This window comes from Trichosurus vulpecula, chromosome 2 (genome assembly GCF_011100635.1).
Source record: "Trichosurus vulpecula isolate mTriVul1 chromosome 2, mTriVul1.pri, whole genome shotgun sequence".
Lineage (NCBI taxonomy): Eukaryota > Metazoa > Chordata > Mammalia > Diprotodontia > Phalangeridae > Trichosurus > Trichosurus vulpecula.
In genome coordinates, this window is record NC_050574.1 from 65,902,076 (window position 1) to 65,922,423 (window position 20,348).

The following is a 20,348-nucleotide window of genomic DNA, read 5'->3' on the forward strand; positions in this document are numbered from 1 at the left end:
ATTTTGTTGAAACTAAAAAATGAAAACAATTGTGTAAAACTGGTTAAGTTACTTTCTCAGCCTTCCTGACCCTGTCTTATGTTTTATAATTGCCATTTAGAAAACTAGGTATTCCTACCTTTACCTGTAGTTAATAGAAGGTCACTGCTAAAACAATTCGGCCAGCACTTATGAAACTTGTTAAGATTGTTAACTAGGTTTTTGGGGATTACTGTTTTAATGTTAAAAACCAATAAAGTTCTAGAGAGATTAGAAGGAATTATGTCCTCCCACCTTTCCGGCTAGATTCATGGGTAGGTTCTATTAAATCTAATATGGATATTAGCTATGGTGAAGATATTGGTTATTGTGAATTATTATTATTATTACTGTTCAATTAATCGTCAAACTCCTCTGCCTGAAGGGGAAAACTGACTATACCTTGTTAGCAATGATTCGAATTCCTAAGGCTTCCTTTTTACCTGGGCCAAAAGAAGCAGTTAGAATACTGGCCCAGCACATTTTAAACTGACCTGATTGTAACAGGTGATTCCAAACTGTTTGTAAAACTTTCCCAACAAAAATATGAATGGAACTTAGAGGTGTATATTTGAATAATTTTAAAGAGTGCATATTGTCATTTGGCATTGAGAAATTTATTAACTATATAGCCAAGAAAATTCTATTTACTTTAAGTTTACTGCTCAATAGGGGGATGGTGGTGGAATTAATTCCCAGGGATATTACACAGATCACATGATTATAAAGGTGCTTAGCACAATGCTTGGCAAAAAAAAATGCTATTTGAATGTAGACCGTTTTAAGTTAAATATAATTGCTTCATATTCATTAACTTTATGTGGATTTTCTTCAATGTGAAGTTTAATGTTAATGGTAATGAGATGAATGACTCTGTATAAGGCAATTTGAGAATCTCCTCCATGGGACCTGTGCATAGGCTGACCTGGGTCTCCCCAGCTGTGTGAACCAGATGTAGATAATTCCTCTATTGATGCTGATTAATTGTGATGATATTGGGTAACTATTAAGACTTACTGGTTGTAACATGATTTACTGATTATGACATACCTATTGAGACTTACCAATTGTGGCATAACTATTGAGATTTACTGGTTGTGACATAATTATTGCAACTTACTAACTGAGACCATTACTATTATTATTAATGTGAATACTAGTTTTATATATATGTGAGTGTATATATATATATACATATATATATGTAAAATTTTAGACTCTGTGTTGTCAGAAAAGCAATTTCTTTTATAATCTAAATGTTGTTAGGCTAAGAATTGTACTGAGTTAGAAAACATCTAAATCATTCTAATTGACCATGTCTTATAATATTTTGTAGTGTTGTAATTTAAGAAATCATAAATTACCAAATTTTTTCTTTAATTGTTTTGCTATCATTTAGGAATTTGTGAGATTGTTAACTAAACTATTGCAGTTATTGCTTCAATCTTGTATTTACAAAAGTATGTTTAGTTTCCTTTTCTTTCCCCTTCAATTATGTGAAAAAGTTTTGACGATCAGATTTAAGAATTGTTTAGTACTTAGAAATTAATAATATCAGGATAAATTGTAAGCTGTTTCTGAGAAAGGGAAATAAGTTTATGAAGAAAAGTTTTGTAAAATCCTTTGCATGATTTTTAGAAAGCCTCGACCTTGAATAAGTGTGCTCAGAGAAAAGGCAAAAATAGCAGACAGGCCCAAGATTTTTCTACGAACCCCTTCCTGAGATCCATGTTACTACTCCTTATTTTGTAAACATTGCCAATGCCCCTGTAAACCATACCTATGGGCTAGTACATCAGCCCCTGGAAAAGAACTTGTTTGATTTATGTAGGTCCTAAACAATGAACCTAGCTTGCTGAGAAGCCACAAGTTTATGTACAATAGATAGAAAACATTCTAACAACTGGCTTTTACACCAGACAAGTTTAAATTTGAGAGGGAAAGCTGTTAAATGAAATCCCTTATGCAGGCGAGAGTCCTGGTAAATCTTTATTGCTTATTGCAGCTTTGTATCAAGCTCTAAGCTGTGATTAGTGAAACTTGCTGTTTAAGGCAAAAGGCACTTGGGACCATAACTAATTTTGTTTTGGTTTGAATTTGCGTATAGTTATCTGCATTGAAGATATGTAACTATATCTGAGCTTAAACAAAGCAAAGATGTTTTATCCTATCATACTGGGTACATCACACGTCCCTGCTTTTTCCTTCTGTAGCAAATTTCTGTGATCAGAACAAGCAGTTAGTATAAGATATAAGCTTTTTTGTGTTATCTTACTAGGCAATCTAATCTTATTTTTAGCTAGAACTAGAACATGTGCAGAAATTTATACAACCTGCTTAAGATGTTCCCTTTGTTTAAAAAGGATTCTAAGAGCAGTAGTATTTCTCCTATCATCACTCTCTTACTGCTACCAATGTGAGATCCCATTTCAACACCTTTTTGACTAAGAAACTTTGTGATATCTAGAATTCTGCAATAACTAGGAACTTTGTTACAATACTCTGCACTTAGTGTTACTTAAGGACTTTTTCACCAACTTAGTAAAGTTTTATCAAAAAGGGTAGAAATGCATGCCAGACACATAGGGCTCGGTTTGTAAATGTTCCTTCAGCAATGTAAGAATGATATTTTGTTATTTGCTTGTCTAAATTTTGTTACAATTAATGATGCTAAAAAGAAGACTGTTTTGTGGTTTATTTTGTAAATGCCATCAAAGAAACATGGCATGACTAAAAGGTTAAGATTCTATATGCACTGTGTTAAAAATTGACAATTTAATGTATTTATGTATGTACTGAAGCCTGTTATTAATTCCTTAAGTGACATTTCATCCTCCTAGTGAGGAAATTAATAATGGATGAATATAAAATATAAGATGCTGGCTTCTGATGTGAACTTCTTAAATATGACAATTGGCCATGGTTCAAATTTTGAGTTTGTAAAAATGATCAGGGTTATGAGGATTAGAAGTGGTAATTAAAAATTGTGCTAAGATCACTCTTGTAGGAGAATGGACAGAAATCTGATTCATATAAGAAGACAAGAAGAAGAAGATGCTGTGCTGGAGATGGCTGGAACAAATACCAAGGACCAGAAGATTGCACTGACAATGTTTCCTGCCAGACAGCTGCATAAGAAAAGACTTTCCAAATCTTAAAAAGACAATTGCATTTTTTATTTCTTTTTGAGTCTATGTATCTATATTCATAAAGGGGACTGCCCCCTTTGATTTGTCAACGCATCAATCAATCCTTCCCATATTTACTTAAATGGGTGACGGTTAAGGGGAAGAATTCACATGTATCTATAATGGTGAAGTGTCTACAAAAGAGAAAGGGGGGGATTGATTGGAATGCTGAAATAGTAAAACGCCCCTTCTTCCTGGTATTGATCCAGAAGGGGTAGCAAAAACAATTATCCATATTTTCAAAAAAATTTAACACATTTAATAATGTATTTTTGACTATTTTTCATACACTACCTATTTATATTCTTAGTTTGGTCATGGTAATTTTTTGTCTACCTTGTGTCCTTAGAATAATGAACACTATGTTTAAGCTACTTAAAATTACAGAATAAAAAGCGGGGAGATGTGGGGAACCAGCTATATCCTGTTTAGGCCTCTTAGACCTCTGCAAATCAGGGTCAATTGGGAATGGGTCTATGCACGGCAAGGCCAGCTTTAGGATAAGAAGACTTGCCAAAGAAAACCTGCCTTTGTAGTTGATTACCCACATGGGAGATGACAGAAATGTTTCAGTCTGGTTAGCCTTGAGGAAAAATAGTGTCTCACTCCCAGGAACAAGGAGACACAAAACTTAACCAATGCTTTACTGTACTCTGAAGTCTAGATGACTCAGCAATTAACCTGTATGAAACACTGTCAGTAACTCCATTAAAATCAGTCTATAGTTTGACTATAGAACTCGCTAACCCCATGTCTTTGTCGTTTTGTGTCAATTACTTCATCATATATTCACGCCACTGCGGGCACACTGCGGGTCTAGTCTGAGACTGGCCCCTCGGTGACTGAGTGAATGGGGTAAGGCAATTCACCTCCCTGGACTATTCTGTCATCTGTAAAATGAAGGAGCTAGACAAACTGGACAAGACCAAAAGATCCTCTGCGGTCTGTAAAGGAAATTCAGTTATGGAAGTAACAAAGCAGTCAGCTCCAAATTCCATTAACTGCCATTCTGCATAGGCGACACATGTCAAAGGGCTCCTTTTTATCTTTCTTACCTCAACGAGCTCATCAAGGAGGCCTAAGCTATCACAGCATTAGTCCTGTGTAACCACAGGTAGGTAAGTCACCCTTCGGAGGTGAGTTTCCTTTCCTGGGATAATATGCAATGCAACTAATAGCTGAACTGTGAGGACGGCACTTTGTAAAACTTAAAGCACCATAGTAATGTGAGTTATTACCTCATGTGATTGTTGTGTGGAAAGCACTTTGACAAGCAAATTTCATTACCACTGCAAAACCTAAAATCACTGACTCAGATTAGTGAGGACAGACCAGTACACATTTTGTTTACTAATAATCCTGGGCCATCACCAGGCATCTTGACTCCTTGTCTTTCCATTGGACTTTGATGATTCTGGAGGAGAGAGGGAGGCTGACAGCTCTGCACAACTTGTGCCTCACTTAAATTCAATTCACTAGAAAATCAGGACATCACCCTGGTGACTTCATGGGTCCTCTTCCAGAAGGAAGGACAAACAATAACAACAATACTTCTACATGGCATCCTTTTGATCAAAGGCACAGCTCTCTTTACTTGAAATCAAAAGACAATAGTTTGAGCGATGGTTTTCTAATTTCTTACTATTTCTTATTAAAGAATCACAAGGAGCAATCTCACACAAACCACTGCTCAATACAAGCTTAGACATGCTACATAAGAAAAGGAATTCCATCCCAGCAGGTGGCCAACAAGCATGAGTCACTAATCTGTTTATAACAAATTCTATTAATTCCAAAATCCTATATACAAGAACTTGTCAGTTTATATAGATCAGGGTTTCTCAATCTTTTTGGTTACGGACTGTTTCAGCAGTCTGTGAAATCTACAGACTAAACTGTAGTATATGGGGGGGGACCCCAGGTTAAGAATCCTTAATTTAACTCAGTCTCCATAATGGAGTCAACACTGTTTTCGTATTGATCATTTATGTCATAACAAGCAATAAAAGAAAAATCCTAAAACAAACTAGTTTAGGGACAACAGGCTAGTTACTTGCCTCAATTTCTTTATTAGTGAATTTGAATTATAATGTTACAACCTACCTGGCTTTCTCAAGGCCTAAAAGCAGCACTACAGAAACAAGCACTGTTTCTATCATGCTAAAACCTGCAGGTGAAAGCCATGGTCACAAGCAAAATAAAGGAGAAGTAAAAAAGGAGCAGAGGAGCAGCAGCAGGGGAGGGGATGACTAAGAGTCCTAACCTGGAAAGGGGCACTCCTCAGCTGCCTCTTTTTTAAGGTGTTGCTGCCCCACTAGGTCTCTGTTTAACTACATTTAAAAATAAAAGAGAAACAATAGATGTTTTACTGCCCTCACAGGAATAAGTTTCTAAGTGCAGTAACCTCAAATACATTTTGTGTGTGTGTGTGTGTAAATTTGGAACTCAAAATTTAAAAAAAAAGTTAAAAAATTTTTACACATAATTGGAAAAAAATAAAATATTTAAAAACCAAAAACAAAACCCTGATATTCCTCTGTGTCTTTCCATATGTAGAAGGCTGGCCAGCCCTTGCCCTCAGGCCTTCCCTCTCCCTCCAGAGGTGGGCAGGAATTCTCTTGTGTTAGGTATAATTGTTGGTGCTTTACCCCTTGTAAAGCTAGATCCCTTGCTAGATCTGTTCTAGCAGAGGATGCCCTATTCTCGAGAACTGAATAAAATTTATTTCTGTTCCCACCCTGAGATGGCTCCTTATTATAAATTTAATTGGTGAGGGTCTTTCATCCCATACATCCTTTATGGAATATCTGCCATCCGGCTCTCTCCCTGCAGGCTTCTCCCTCTCACCCAAACTCCAAAAAACACCTTGACCAAAGGCCACAAATTAAGCAGCTCTGATTTGTCTGGTAAGCTACAATTAAAAAAAGGTCTGTTGTTTTTAAATGTCACAATTATATCTTGCTTTAAAGTTTACAAAATACATTCATCATAAGAACCCTATACAACTACTATCTCATGATATGAGAAGACAGTCTGTCTACAGTCAAATATTTCAACACTCCCCAAGTAGGAAATCATCCCAAATAAAGGACAGGAGGGTCACACTCCAAAATTGGTATGTAAGCATAGACCAAAGGGACTTGAGCAGCATGCTCCCCAACCTAGGAACATATATCTTCCTCCAAAAGGCACAAAATAACAAGTAAAAATGGAAAATGAAGTATTCGAGACAAAGGCCCCCAAATTTACCAGTCAGCAATCAATTGTTACAGACATTTTATGCAAACCCAATACTTATGTTAATTATAATTCTACTTTACTCAAAAACTAAGTCCACTTTTCACTAAAATCTAACCTGACCATCTCCATGGTCATCTGCTACGTGTGTATAGGTAGAAAGAAACCCAAGAAAACGCAGTGTCCACAAAACTCAGAGAGGGTTAAGAGGGTGCTTAAGTAGAAAAATGCTGTCCAGGTCAAAAAAGATGAAATTTAAGAAAAGCCAACGCATTTGCCAACCAAGAGATCATTAAGGACTTTGGAGAAAAGAGACTAAAAAAAATGTGTACCAAAATACTTACAGCAGCTCTTTTAATGGTGGCAAAGAATTGGAAGTTGAAGGGATGTCCATCAATTGGGAAATGGTTAAACAAGCTGTGGTCTATGATTGTGATGGAATACTACTGTGCTATAAGAAATGACAAGCAGGAAAATTTCAGACTTACAGGAACTGATACAAAGCAAAATGAGCAGAACCAGGAGAACATTTTATGTTGTAACAGCAATACTGTATGATGATCAACTGTGAATGATTTGGCTACTCTCAACAATGCAATGATCCGACAATTCTGAAGGACTTATGAAGAAAAACACTACCCAAATCTGGAGAAAGAACTGGAGGATTCTGAATACAGGTCAAAGCGTACTTTTTCTTTACTTCATTTTCCTTGGGGTTTTTTGTCTGTGTTTTCTTTCACAACATGACTAACATGGAAATGTTTTGCATGACTGCATATATATAACCTTTATCAAATTGCTTGCCTTGGAGGGAGGGGAGTAGGAGGAAAAGAGAATCTGGAACTCAAAAAAGAATTTTTTAATGAATGTTAAAAACTGTTTTTACATGTAATTGAGGGAAAATAAAATTTTTAATTTTAAAAAGAATAAAAAAGAACTTTGGAGAGAGGATCTCAACTGAATAATAAAGTCAAAAGCCTGACTGCAAGTGACTCAGGAGAGAAGAGAAAGTGGAAACGGTGAGTACAATCCATTTTTTTTTCTAGGAGTTTCACTACGAAAGAGAAGAGAGATGGCCAGATCTGGAGGCATCAGAACCAGAGCTGGCAGACAGGGTCCTCATGCAATGGTGCTTAGGATCACATTAGCTTTCTAGGGAGACAAAACCCAGCACTCAGTCTTAAGCTTTCAGTCCTCTAACTACTCCTACACACACACACACACACACACACACACACACACACACACACACCCTCTGCCATCTTAGATTTCATGGTGATTTTTTTTCAACGCACGTATAGACTTTGTATTCATCCACTATTGACATTCTCTAGACATCTTCCAAATTCTTGACATCATCTCACCTGAAGTCCACATTGCAAATCTAATGACTTGTGTTTTTTAAGTGCTCTTATCCAAACCACTTTGTAGCCCACTACAAATAGTAATACTTAGTTCTGCATTAGTCTCTACAACTAAAGACAAACAGCATCAAATCTAGAGACCAACAGAACATTTATTCTTTTTTTTTTCCTTTTTGGAGGGGGACAGGTAGGGCAATTGGGGATGAAGCGACTTGCCCAAGGTCACACAGCTAGTATATGTGTCAAGTGTCTGAGGCCGCATTTGAACTCAGGTCCCCCTGATTTCAGAACTGGTGCTCTACTCACTGCGCCACCTAGCTGCCCCCAGAATATTTATTCTTACCTTTCCAACCCACTTCATTACAAGACTTCCAAGATTATATATGACTTTATGCCAAACTACAAGTTGCCCTCTGAAGAAACAATTAGTGACCTGGTACCTAGTCTTTGACAAGTGAAACACGAGAAATGAGCAGGTAAAAATGATTTCTGGTTTCTGTTTCTTTAAAATGCATATTCAGGTCTTATTTTCAGAAATTACTCTGAGTAAACTTGGAATCTCATGCTCTATTCTTGAAAGCCTTATTGGTATTTACCCTACTGCCCCCAACCCCACCTCCATTCAAAAAATTAATAAAGCTAGCTTTCTGAGGACCGATGAGAAACTGTTCTCACCAGAAGAACAGAAATGGACTGAATTGCAACACTTTTTCCAAACGATCTATGGATGAATGTATAGTCATCTGACAAAAATAAAATTAACATAGTATTGAAGATGCTTGAGTTCTAAATTCTACAATTAATCTCTTGTCCAAGACAAATGTCTAAAACAAGATGTCTAAACTTACAGTTTATTTTGTAACAGATTTCATAATTACTATCAAAATCTTCAACAATTAACATCTACAAAATCTTTAGCAAATCTTCCCAAAAAGAAAAGATATAAAATACCAATGTGTTATATTATACTATTAGTGAATTTCTATTAAAATTCCAGGTACAGAGGCTGAGCATAGTATCCCAAAGAGGTCAAAGAGAGAAATAAAGTCCAATATATACCAATATTATATTTGTAGAAACACTTTGTAGTAGCAAAGACCTGAAAATAAAGTGGACATTTGGCCATCAAGTGAGGAATAGCTAAACAAATTGTAGAACATGAATGTAAGACAACAAAAAATGGAAACTGAAAATATCAAGAACAAAACAATCAAAACTGAATGCTGCAAAATTATATTAACTAAGCTTGGCTAGAAAGAAAAGATAAGACAACAGCTTCCCTCCCCCCCACCCTTTCTTTGCAAATGTAGGAGAGCCATGAGTGTAGAATAGTTCAAACAAAGTAAGACTTTTGTGGTCTGTTGGTTAGTTTCACAGAACTTCACTTTTCTTTATTCATATTTTAAAAATTCAATATCATAAGAGACCTACATCAGAGAAATATAGAAAGAATACAATGGGGGGAAAGAATACAGCGAGAAATACAAGTGATTTCAAAACCCGCTAACAATAAAAAATTACTTTAAAAAATAGAAACTGAATTCTGTGGAATCATAATAACCAAGCCAAGCCCCCAAAAAAGAGCTATGAGAATGCACCTCCCTTCTCTGCAGAAGTTGGGGCGGGGGGGGGGGGGGGGGGGGGGGGGGGGGGGGGGAGGAGGAGGAGAAGGAATGACTATGAACACAGAAAGTTATGTATACTGTCCAACTTGATTGGTTTTGCTGAACCACTCCCCCCTCCCAACCTTTTTAAATTTTAATTATAAGGGATAACTTTGAAAGGGAGAGAGGGAAAGGAAGAGATATACTGAGAAATGAAGTGGTGATGTAAAAACAAAAGATAGCAATAAAAATGCATTGGGGGAAAAATGAAAGAAAAAAACTCCAAGCAGGAAATCTGAGTACCGAAGCCCAGTGGAACCAAGAAAACCCAGCATTGTGCAACCAGATCATAAGTGGTAAGTTAAAAGCAAAAACTAGATAACTGAGAGTTCTGGAAACCAAATAGAAAAGCAGGCAAGAAATTCAAGATCAACATATAGATCATAAAACTGGAAGAAACCTTACATCTAGTTCAAACTTCTTTTACTGATGAGCAAACTGAGGCCCAGAGGTCAAGTATCTCATCCACTGTACACAGCTACATCAGGGCAGTAATTCTGCAGCGCTGGTACAAAAAACACATATGAAAGATAACATTTGTCCCTGTTTCTATTAAAATTTTAGTGAAGACTAGGGAAAGGAAAGATTTGGAGTACAGTAGGTGGTATTACTTATTGATAGCGAGCAGTTCAAGCCAAGTATTTGCACATAAATGATAAAGCAAAAGTTATGCTGAGAGAGCCACCAGGGAGAAATTAGCAACCAACATTCACAAGTGGAGTTATAGCATCCCAAGCAAGGACATTCCACCTAGTCTTTTACAAGTATTTGTTCCTGAAAACAATCAATAAGCAACTACAAAAGAAAAAAAATCATCTGAAGTTCAGTTTAGGCAATACACATTTCAACTACATTTACTGACTACATTATTCCCTTCTACTGAAATATACTAAGCTGGAAATTTTTCTTTCTTAGGAGTTATTACCAGCCATGTCCTGACTCCTAATTAGCCAGTGGCTTACTCATGATCTAAGTTCAGATACACTTTCAACAGAAACTCAATTTGAAGTTAAGAATCTAGCACTCCACTTCTCACTATATGTTTCAATTCTGGGTCTCAAAAGAGGAACCAATAACCTTCTGAAACAGGTTATCATAATACTCTGATTAGAAAATCTATGCTATTACTGTAAAATTTTCCATCAACTAGAAAATGAGGCAGATTTAAAGGTTTAATGTTTATAAGAAATTTGCCCAAAAATTCTTTACAATGATTCTGTTTAGTACGATTGACTATATTCATGTATTTGTCCCTATTCTTTTTTTTAAAGACATCTGGCAATGTAGTGCTGCACCAGCAAACATCTACACTGATCCCACTGGTCACAAAGAATGGTCACAAAGAGAAGAAAGAACACCCTTCTGAATCTACATAGCTGAGACATTTCAGGAAGGACAGTTCCTTCCTTCCTTAAGAACTGGCTCACTTTTCTTTCATACCAGTTCCACTTACCTCTCCCATAGCTCTTCCCTCTAGAGCAAGTGCTTGAAAATCATGGTTCAGTTCATCCATAGACCGTACCTGTTGTTTTAAAGAGGGAAAATATGTCAGCATCTTGACTTTACATCCTTGTAACACAAAGTAAAAGACTGTCTGTAGTTGTCAGCTCCAAACTCACAAAGTCATCATCAAAAATGTGCTAAATCGTTAAGTTCAAATCTTCACTCACCTTTTCATCATGGACAGAAAAATATTCACTTGAAATATTCTACAAATCTTTGTCAAGAAAAAACAAAAACCAAACTTCCCTGCATAGAATGTTGTAGGATGACACTAGATCATATACACTGGCAGAGTATTTAACACTAAAGCTTTTTGAATTTACAATTTGCTATCATGATTCCCAAAATTGCAAGAATAAGAATACCAGATGTTATTTAAGCCATCAGCACTCCCTTTTTTTCCAAACATACTCCAGAAGCCATATATTTCTAAGTTGTTTGCAGGTCAATATCTTGTAGCACACTGCTAGGGCTAGGGAGAGAAGGGGTCCCCATGAGATTGATGTCAGTCTGCATCTAGGACATCAGAACCACGGGAAGCATTGTCTCGCCTGGATTCCACCTGCGCCCTCCTGAGTGGTCTCCCTGCCCAAGCCTCTGTCCACTGCAGGGCAGCCTCTCCCCTGTTACCAAAGCCACGGCTCCCAAAACTCCAGTGTCTCCCTAGTGCCAGCAGCAATGGGAATTCCGCTGGTGAATCGTTCAAGTCCCTCACAACCATAGTCTCACTATAATCCCATAGAATTGTCTGCTCCTCACACCCGGCATTCAATCTTCTGTCTTCCTACCCCTGCACTAGGCATCTCTCACATGCCTAGAAGACTGTAGCCTCACCTCTGCTTCAACCAATCCCTCACTTCCTTCAAGAGACAACTCCCACACCATCTTCTCCACGAAGTCTTCCATGATTCCCAAGTGCCAAGTGCCCTTCCGAACTACCTTGTATTTCTTTGTAGTTATCTAGTATATGCTTCAGAGTCACCTTTCATCTCCCCCATTAGAATATATGCTCCTTCAGAGCCAGGATTTTTTTCCTTCCTTATATTTCTATCCCCAGAACCTAGCACAGTGCTTGGCACATAGTAAGCACTAAGTAAATGCTTGGTGATTGATGAATGGACTAATTGATTAAAAGGTCAATACCAACTGAGGGATAGAAAAGCAGCATTTAATGACTCTACATAAAAATGACCAAGAAGAGGGCAAGGGAACTGAAGGCCATACCTGAGAATCAGTTGAAGGAACTAATAATGTTTAGTCTGAAGAAGAGGTAGCTTGGGGAAGAAACAAAAGCTGTATTACAGAACCTAAATAGCCACTGTGTGGAAGTCAGATTAGGTTTTGCCCAGTTTGGGACAAGAGAACAGAGCTTGAAGAATCTGGGAAGAGGGAGGAGGGCCTCATAGATCCTTAGAGCCAAAGAACTGCCCAAGGCAACCAACAGAGCTCAAGGGCCAGTTAAGGATGACCACAGCTGTGAAATGTCTATCATCTGCTTCACTTCTCATTTTTTCAGAATATGATTTTTAATACTGAGGTCATGCGTTAATTTGAACTTACTGGCGAACACGGTATAAGACATTGGTCTAATTTCTGTCAAACTGCTTGCCAATCTTCCCAGCAGTCACTAGGATCAGGGAGTTCCTTTGTAATTCGTCTTTAGGCTCATCAAACACTAGGTTACTGAGTTCCATTCACTGAGGTGTTGAAGACTGCTGATATTTTTGACTTTTTTTTTTTTAGTCATGACCAGTTATACCGACTTTTCCCTCTCATTCCTTCTTTTTTAATTATTTGTTATATGGGATGACTATCTGGGAAGAGGAATGATAAGATACAGGGAGAAATTTAAGGGATGTAAAAACGAAAGACACCAATTTTTAAAAACTTTGAAAAAGAGCAAATCCCCTCTTTAACAAGTTAACAGCCTCCATTTAATCAGCTTCAGTGATGAGAACTCAATCCCTCATAAGTGGAGCCCACTCCACTTTTGGACAAATATAATAGAAAGTTCTTCCTCATGCTGAATTGAAATCAGCCTTCCTATAATTTTCATCCATTGGTGCTAACCAAGGAGCCTATAAAGCTATGTGTTCCAATATTTCTTGCACATTAGGGATCTTTAGTCAGCTCCCAAAAGAATGCTTGGGAGGAGCAGGGTGAACAAATGAACACTCACAATCAGAAGAGGAGAGCATTTCTGTGTAGAAATAAAGGATTTTGGTACCTTCTTAGATCTGTAATGGTCTTATCATTGACCTCAACCTTGGACAGACAAACAAGGCAGATTAGGATCACAGATTTAGAGCTATTCCAATTTGGTCCAGAGAGCCTCACTTTACAAACGCTTGTTGACTTACAATTGAGGAAAATGAGGCCCACAAGCAGGAAGTGACTTATCCAACATTATACACACAGCAAATAGTAACCAAACCCCAGATTTCATGTTCCTTCAAACCCCCAATCCAAACCTAATGCTCCTTCTACCATACCACAGGGCCTTTCATTCTAGAATCTATATTAATGGAGAACAGTAAAACAAATACTTGTATCCTTGCCCTATTCATCCTCAGCTGGTGTCCCTGTCCTCAGATTTAACCTGGTTAGCAGGCTCTTGTTTATAATATAATATGGTTATGCCACTTTGCATCCTGAGCATAGCTATTGACCTGAGTTCCAACAGCTATTCACTCCAAAGCTATCTCTACCAATTCCCTCCAACAAAGGTTTCTGGCTACTGGCTATAACATCAAGAATGAAGGAAGTCACAGGGTTTAGCAAGAAAAAGAAACTAGACCATGACTCAAGTGATCTCATTTCTAGTCTCAAATCTACCACTAACTTGAAGTGTAACTTTAAACAAATCACTTGACTTCTACAAGATTCTGTTTCTTCATCTGTCCTTTCCAGCTAAAAAACTCTAAAACTTAATGAGACAAAGGAAAGGGTATGTGAGAATGGAAAACAGTCCGAGAGAAGAAAGGAAGGGGGAATAGCCTCATTCATCCACTGAACATTAATACAGCATTTACTACCTGCAATCTACTGGGTGTGCCAGGTGCTGTGGGAGACGTATTTGGAACTCAGTTAAGCAAATTGTTTTAATGTACACAGCATTAATACCATGCAAATTCTTGAGAAAGAAAATGAAAACACATAATTATGAAGAATCTTACTTGCAAAACACAGTACTGACACTAAGCCTTTGAAATACTAGAATATGTATGTTGCATATGCCTTGGGTATTCAGACTAAAGGACTGAATGCTATAAAATTATGATATTCAGATTTAAACTTTAAAACCTGCAATCTGAAGATAAGGAGACAAAGCCTGTTACTGTAGAGTAATGAGAGTTAAACAGCCTTAAAAACAGGAACTTTGATCCCATTACAAGGTATTTATTACATTATTTAAATAAACACAGTGACTATGTCCTAAAATTATGCCAAATGGACTGGGATGGGACAGGAAGTTATCTGCAAACTCAAAAGCGGTTACATGAAATGACTATGAAATCTTCATGTTACAAACAGGTTTTAGGGGAGGTTTTATGTAAATCTTTGTATTCAGATAGTCCTTTAAGTTGAAACATATTTTCAACTAAGGCTCAAAATTGCCATGAAAATCAAAAAGTGTTTATCTAACACATGGAGAAAACCAATACTTTGTTCAATTATTCTCTTTTTTCCTTAGGGTAGGCAAGGAGTCAACAGAGCATATGAAGAGAAGGGAGAAAACAGGCAAATGAGCGCTGCAACTCTACCTTTTTAGAACACAGAAGGACAGCTGGCAAACAGACAAGCAAGAAAGAGGTGCTTAAATAAGGGCCCCTCTCATTAAGAACATGAGCTCCTTGTGGAGAGGAAGTGCTCGTGTCCTGCTTTCTATCCCAAAAATGCTTGGCACATAGAAAACCCTTCCAAATCCTTGGTGCCGTGGAATCCAACATGGGAGCTAAGACATCCAGTCAAACCCCATTTTACAGATGGGCAAACTGACACGCATAAAATGAATTCCCTTATTACCATTGCTCTCTGCTACAATTAAAAAGTGGGACATAAAGAAATCAGATACATTCAAATAAGCACAGAGCCAAAGAAAACAGCTCACAGTGATAGCCTCCCCCACACCCCTTCACGAATATCTTGTGTAATTCAATGGTCCAACTCACAGTTAGCTCCATTAAAGAATCACAGCAGGAAAACTATTAATAAGCTTCATAACTCAGTTATACACAGTCATGGACACAAAACAATCATGATTATCGGCTACTACAGCAGGATTATCAAATATACGTGTTGACCTACTTAGAGACAGGAGACAGGCAATGTTACTATCTTTAAGGATCTTCATAAGGATTCCCAACTGATTGAAAAGGTAGTTTTCAAAGGGAGAAATCCAAGTTATCAATGGACACATAAAAAAGTGCTACTAACTACTGAGAATGAAAGAAACACAAATTAAGACAACAAGGAGGTGCCACTCCACATCCATCAGATTAGCAAAGAAAAAACAGAAAGACAATAAATGTGGAAGGGGGTGCAGAAAAACAGGCATAGTGATGTAGTACTGGTGATGCTGTCAACTGATCCAGCTCCCTGCACCAAATGGCTATGCTGAAAAGCCATTTGGGACTGTGCACTCAAAGTTATGAAATTGAGTGTGCCTTCTGAACCAACAATATCACTAGCAGGCCTAGACCTGAGAGCAAAAGCAGAGGGGAAAGACCCATAGGTACTAGTAGTTCCTTTTGTGGTGAAAAGAATCAGAAGCCAAAGGGATCCCCATAATTGCAAAATACTATTATACCATAAGAAATTACCTGGGAAGGCTTGTGAACTAAGAGAGTAAAGCGAGCTGGATTAGAAAAATTTACACAACAGTAAAAAAAAGCACAACTCTGAAAGACAAGCACCGTAAGCAGCTAAGACCAAGCCCAATTCCAGAGGTCTACCCAAGGATAAACACTCCATAGCCTAAGGAGAGGTGACAGACTCAAAATGCAAAACAAGGCACACATCTCTGGATATGTTTAGCTTGACTGTGCATCCTTATTACAAGATTTTTTTCTTCTTCTTTCTCAAAGGTGAAGGTGAGGAGAGAAAATAAATGCTTGTTCAACAAAAAAAGAACTTTCCCCATTACCTTTCATTGTCTGTCCCACACCATGCACCCTCCTCCAGAAAAACAGCCAAACCCACTCCTCCACACAGCTTGCGTCAGAGCCACTTTCTCCAGGGGTGGGGAAACTTTGGCCTGGAGGCCACATATGGCCCTCTAGGTCCTCAGGTGGGGCCCTTTGACTGAATCCAAACTTCACTGAACAAATCCCTTTAATAAAAGGATTTGTTCTGTAAAACTTGGACTCAGTCAAAAGGCTGCACCCAAGGACCTAAAAGGCCATATATGGCCTCAAGTCCACAGGCTCCCCACCCCTGCCAGCCTTACCACAAACTGAAAGCACTGCTGGGGTGCTTGGTAAGCATCAGCCCAAAGACCCCAGCGGCAGTACTGCTCCCAGACTCCCTTACTCTCATGGCTCTTAATGAGCTTGACGGCAATAGCAGCAACTCCTGCTTATATTTGTTGGTTCCTAATCCCAACATTTTACCAAGAATGCAGGCAAACCTGTAACTGCTTCATTGTGTGTGGTGTGTGTGTTTCTACAAGGATTATCTCTGTCCTATTTCCTTTCTTTCTCTGCCCCTCAAAGCTTCTGCCACAACTACCCATCTTGTTTACTTTTCAGGCCCTAGCCCTTCCCCTCCTACTCCTTTACGAACCTATTTTGCGGTTACCTCTCTTTATAATACCTCTAAATACACAGATTTTATCACTCTTTCTTTCATTCCCGTCTCCTGTGCATGGAACCCTCATCACAAACTCCCCACCCCAAGCCTATTTGCTGTGCTAATGGAGTTTTGAGAAAGAAGTCTCAATATCATTATAATTACCTCCTCTCTGATGTCCAGTTCTGATCTAAAAAGAAAAAAATCAAGAAATTTGATTTTGTCAGTTCACCCAAGGTTAATAAGGCTCAAGTAAAGTGAGTCATATCAAATAATCCAAAGAGACTAAATTCTAAATCAAAATCCATTCATAATGAGAGCAATATCTGCTGTGATAATAAATACTAGTCACACACTCAGGACACCACTTCTTAAGAAACCAAATTAAACAGAAGTGAGCCGGGTGATCAGATGACAATAGTTAGAGAATATAATAGATATTTCTGTCAGGTCATGTTGGGTCTTAAAAAATTACTCTTTGCCCACTTCTAGGGTTGTATCCCAAAGAGATAACGCAAGTGGGAAAAGGACCCATATGTACAAAAATATTGTAGCGGCTCTTCTTGTAGTAGCAAAGAATTGGAAATCAAGGGGATGCCCATCAATTGGGGAATGGCTGAACAAGCTGTGGTATATGAAGGTAATGGAATACTATTGTGCCATAAGAAATGGGGATGATACGGACTTCATAATAACCTAGAAAAACCTACACAACATAATGCTGAGTGAGTGGAACAGAACCAGGAGAACATTATACACAGCCACAGATATATGGATTTGTGAGGACTAAGCTTGATAGACTTAGCTCTCCTAAGCAACACAAGGTGCAAAGACAACTTCAAAGGACTCATGAAGGAGAGAGCTATCTACATCCGGAGAAAGAACTATGGAGACTGAATGCAGATTGAGGCAAACTGTTTGCTCTCCCTTTTTTTTTATATTGTTTTTTATTTCTCTTTTGTTTTTTTTTTGGTTTTTTTTTTTGTTTTTGTTTCTTATTTCTCATAATTCTTTCCATTGGTCATAATTCTTCTTTACAACTTGACTATTGTGTAAATAAGTTCAATATGAGGTAATATGTAGAAGATATATCGGATTCCATGACATCTTGGGGTGGAAGGTAGGGAGCGAGGGGGAGAAAATCTGGAACTCAGGTTCATGGGGAACTAAGTGTTGTAAACTAAAAATAAAAAATCTTAATAAAAAAATTTTTTTAAAGAAACAATATAACAATTTAAAAAAAAAGAAATTACTCATTGCTGTGAGAAACAAAGAGATACATATACGTGTGCATGTGTTTGTATATTTAGGGATATATGTGTATGCAGTTGATAGGAAGTACTCTGAATCAGAGCACCTTCCTCGCTAGTAAATATGAAAAGAGACTCTTGAAGTTTATAAGTCAATAGTTCTCTTTCTTCTACATTTCAAAGCATGTAGAGTCATGGTTGTTGTCCTTCATTCTCAAAGAGGACCAAAATGACATCATTATGCTTGAGTCAAGATTCAATGTGTCCTACTGTGGCTGATCAGGCCAATATGAGCTCAGAATGCTCCCACAGGTTGGGCACAAATAGTCTGTGTGAACATTTGGGGTGGATACTCCCAACTTGTACAATCTGTGGGTCCTTTGAGCTGTCTCAATTCTGCTTTGCTCATGGAGCACAGCACCTCTTCTGATGTAGGCACACCATGATGACCGGTCCTGTGCCAGTGTCTCCCATGTCACACAATCAATTCCAAAGTTCTTGAGAGAGACCTTGAGAGTATCCTTGTATCACTTCTTCTGACCACCATGTGAGCGCTTGTCCTGTGTGAGTTCTTCATAAAACAGTCTTTTTGGCAAGTGTACATTTTGCATTTGAACAGCGTGGCCAGCCCATCAGACTATCTGAAGCAGAGTTTGAATGCTTGGTAGTTTAGTTCGAGTAAGGACCTCAGTGTCTGGTACTTTCTCCTGCAAAGTGATCTTCAGAATCTTCCTAAGACAATTCAAATGAAAGCAATTCAGTTTCCTGGCATGGAGCTGGTAGACTGTCCAGGTTTCACAGGCATACAACAAGGAGGTCAGCACCACAGCTCTGTAGACCTTCAGTTTGGTAGTCAGTCTAATACCTCTTTTCTCCTATACTTTCCTTTAGAGCCTCCCAAACACTGAGCTAGCTCTGATAATACAGGCATCAACCTCATTATCAATGTGTACATCCCTGGAAAGTACACTACCAAGGTAAGTGAACTTATTCACAGCATTCAAAACTTCTACATTTGCTGTAACTGATGGTTCCACATATGAATGGTGTGGTGGTGGCTAATGGAGCACCTGTGTTTTCTTAGGCAGCTGGGTGGCACAGTGGATAGAGGGTCAGGCCTGGAATCAGAAAGACCTATCTTCCCTGAGGTCCAAGTCTGGCCTGAGACACTTACTAAATGAGTCACCCTGACAAGTCACCATGTGAAATCATAACACCATGGCCAAGTAGTTCCTTGCTAAAAGAAGAACTTAGACTAGTTGTTACTAAGTTTTCCATCTCAGACTGACCTAATTGACCTTTGTCCTGAGTCCTGTTGTCCTAGAGAACAGTATTTCTGAGACTATAGCTCTCCAACCACTTACTTCCTCTAGAAACTCTAATGCCTATCCCCTTATCTCCCATCTATCCTTCCCAAAAACCAAGCCCACTCAGAGTACCCCTCTTTGTCACATTCAACCTAACAGCTGACAGCACAAGCCTAGTGACAGAAAAAAGGATCTAAAAGCATGTAAACAGGTGTTTACATATATAAATACATATATACGTGTGTGTGTGTGTGTATACACTTCTTGATATCCATTTACGCTGAAAACAGAGAAGTATCTGGCAATGTTACCTTGCCTGCTGTCTTTAAACCTCCAACTCATCCAGATATTGTGGATTTTGTTCCTACCAACTTGAGAAAAAAATAACTGGCAACCTTATGCCATCAGTGAATTAGCAAGTCATCAAAGCAATGCTGAATTTTGGGAAGCTAGCAGAGCTGTTGCTCAAATTCCTCATATTCAGGTCCCATGTTTGCTCCCAGCAAAACATGGTGCCACTGGCAGCATAGAGTAAACACAACACAAAATCTTACGTCATCTGCGTTGGGAGCTTCTGCTGTGCTGGCTTTGGGTCATGTCAAAAGGTCACTGAATTGAAGAAGTCCTAGAACTTCCTCTAGTGGTATAAAAGACCAAGGAAGCTGAAGGCATGCAAAAAAGTCTGTGCTGCAGGAACCATCAGATCCAGCATAGGAACCTTGGATCATCTATATTGAAGAAAATTAGCATTATCAAGGCCTATAGAAATATTCCTGGTATTACTTATCTTAATGTGAGCAAAGTGACTTTGAGTTGTTCCTGGTAGGCCCATAGGGTGTTTCTGTATTTGGACTAAAAGTGTCTTCCCCAATTTGGATGACCTGTATGGTACCACAGCACAGGCCTGCTACCCTGAAAAGTCACTGCAATCTTCCCGTGTGCAAGATGATCAACAAAAACCTTACTAGGATTCTGAAAAGCCCAGAGATCCAGAGGGCCCTCCACGCACCACAAAAAAAAACTGATC

The 20,348-nt window shown here is 38.3% G+C and overlaps 1 protein-coding gene across 16 annotated transcripts in view; it reads right to left on the reverse strand.

Moving 5' to 3' along the window:
- The window catches only part of PUM1 (pumilio RNA binding family member 1), a 170,220-nt gene that overhangs the window by 102,226 nt on the left and 47,646 nt on the right, over positions 1 to 20,348 (reverse strand). For all 16 annotated transcript variants that reach the window (XM_036743288.1, XM_036743291.1, XM_036743289.1 and 13 more), the window contains exon 3: positions 10,925 to 10,993. In XM_036743288.1, coding sequence (XP_036599183.1) covers positions 10,925 to 10,993 — 69 coding nt within the window. The remainder of the gene's footprint in view (positions 1 to 10,924; positions 10,994 to 20,348) is intronic.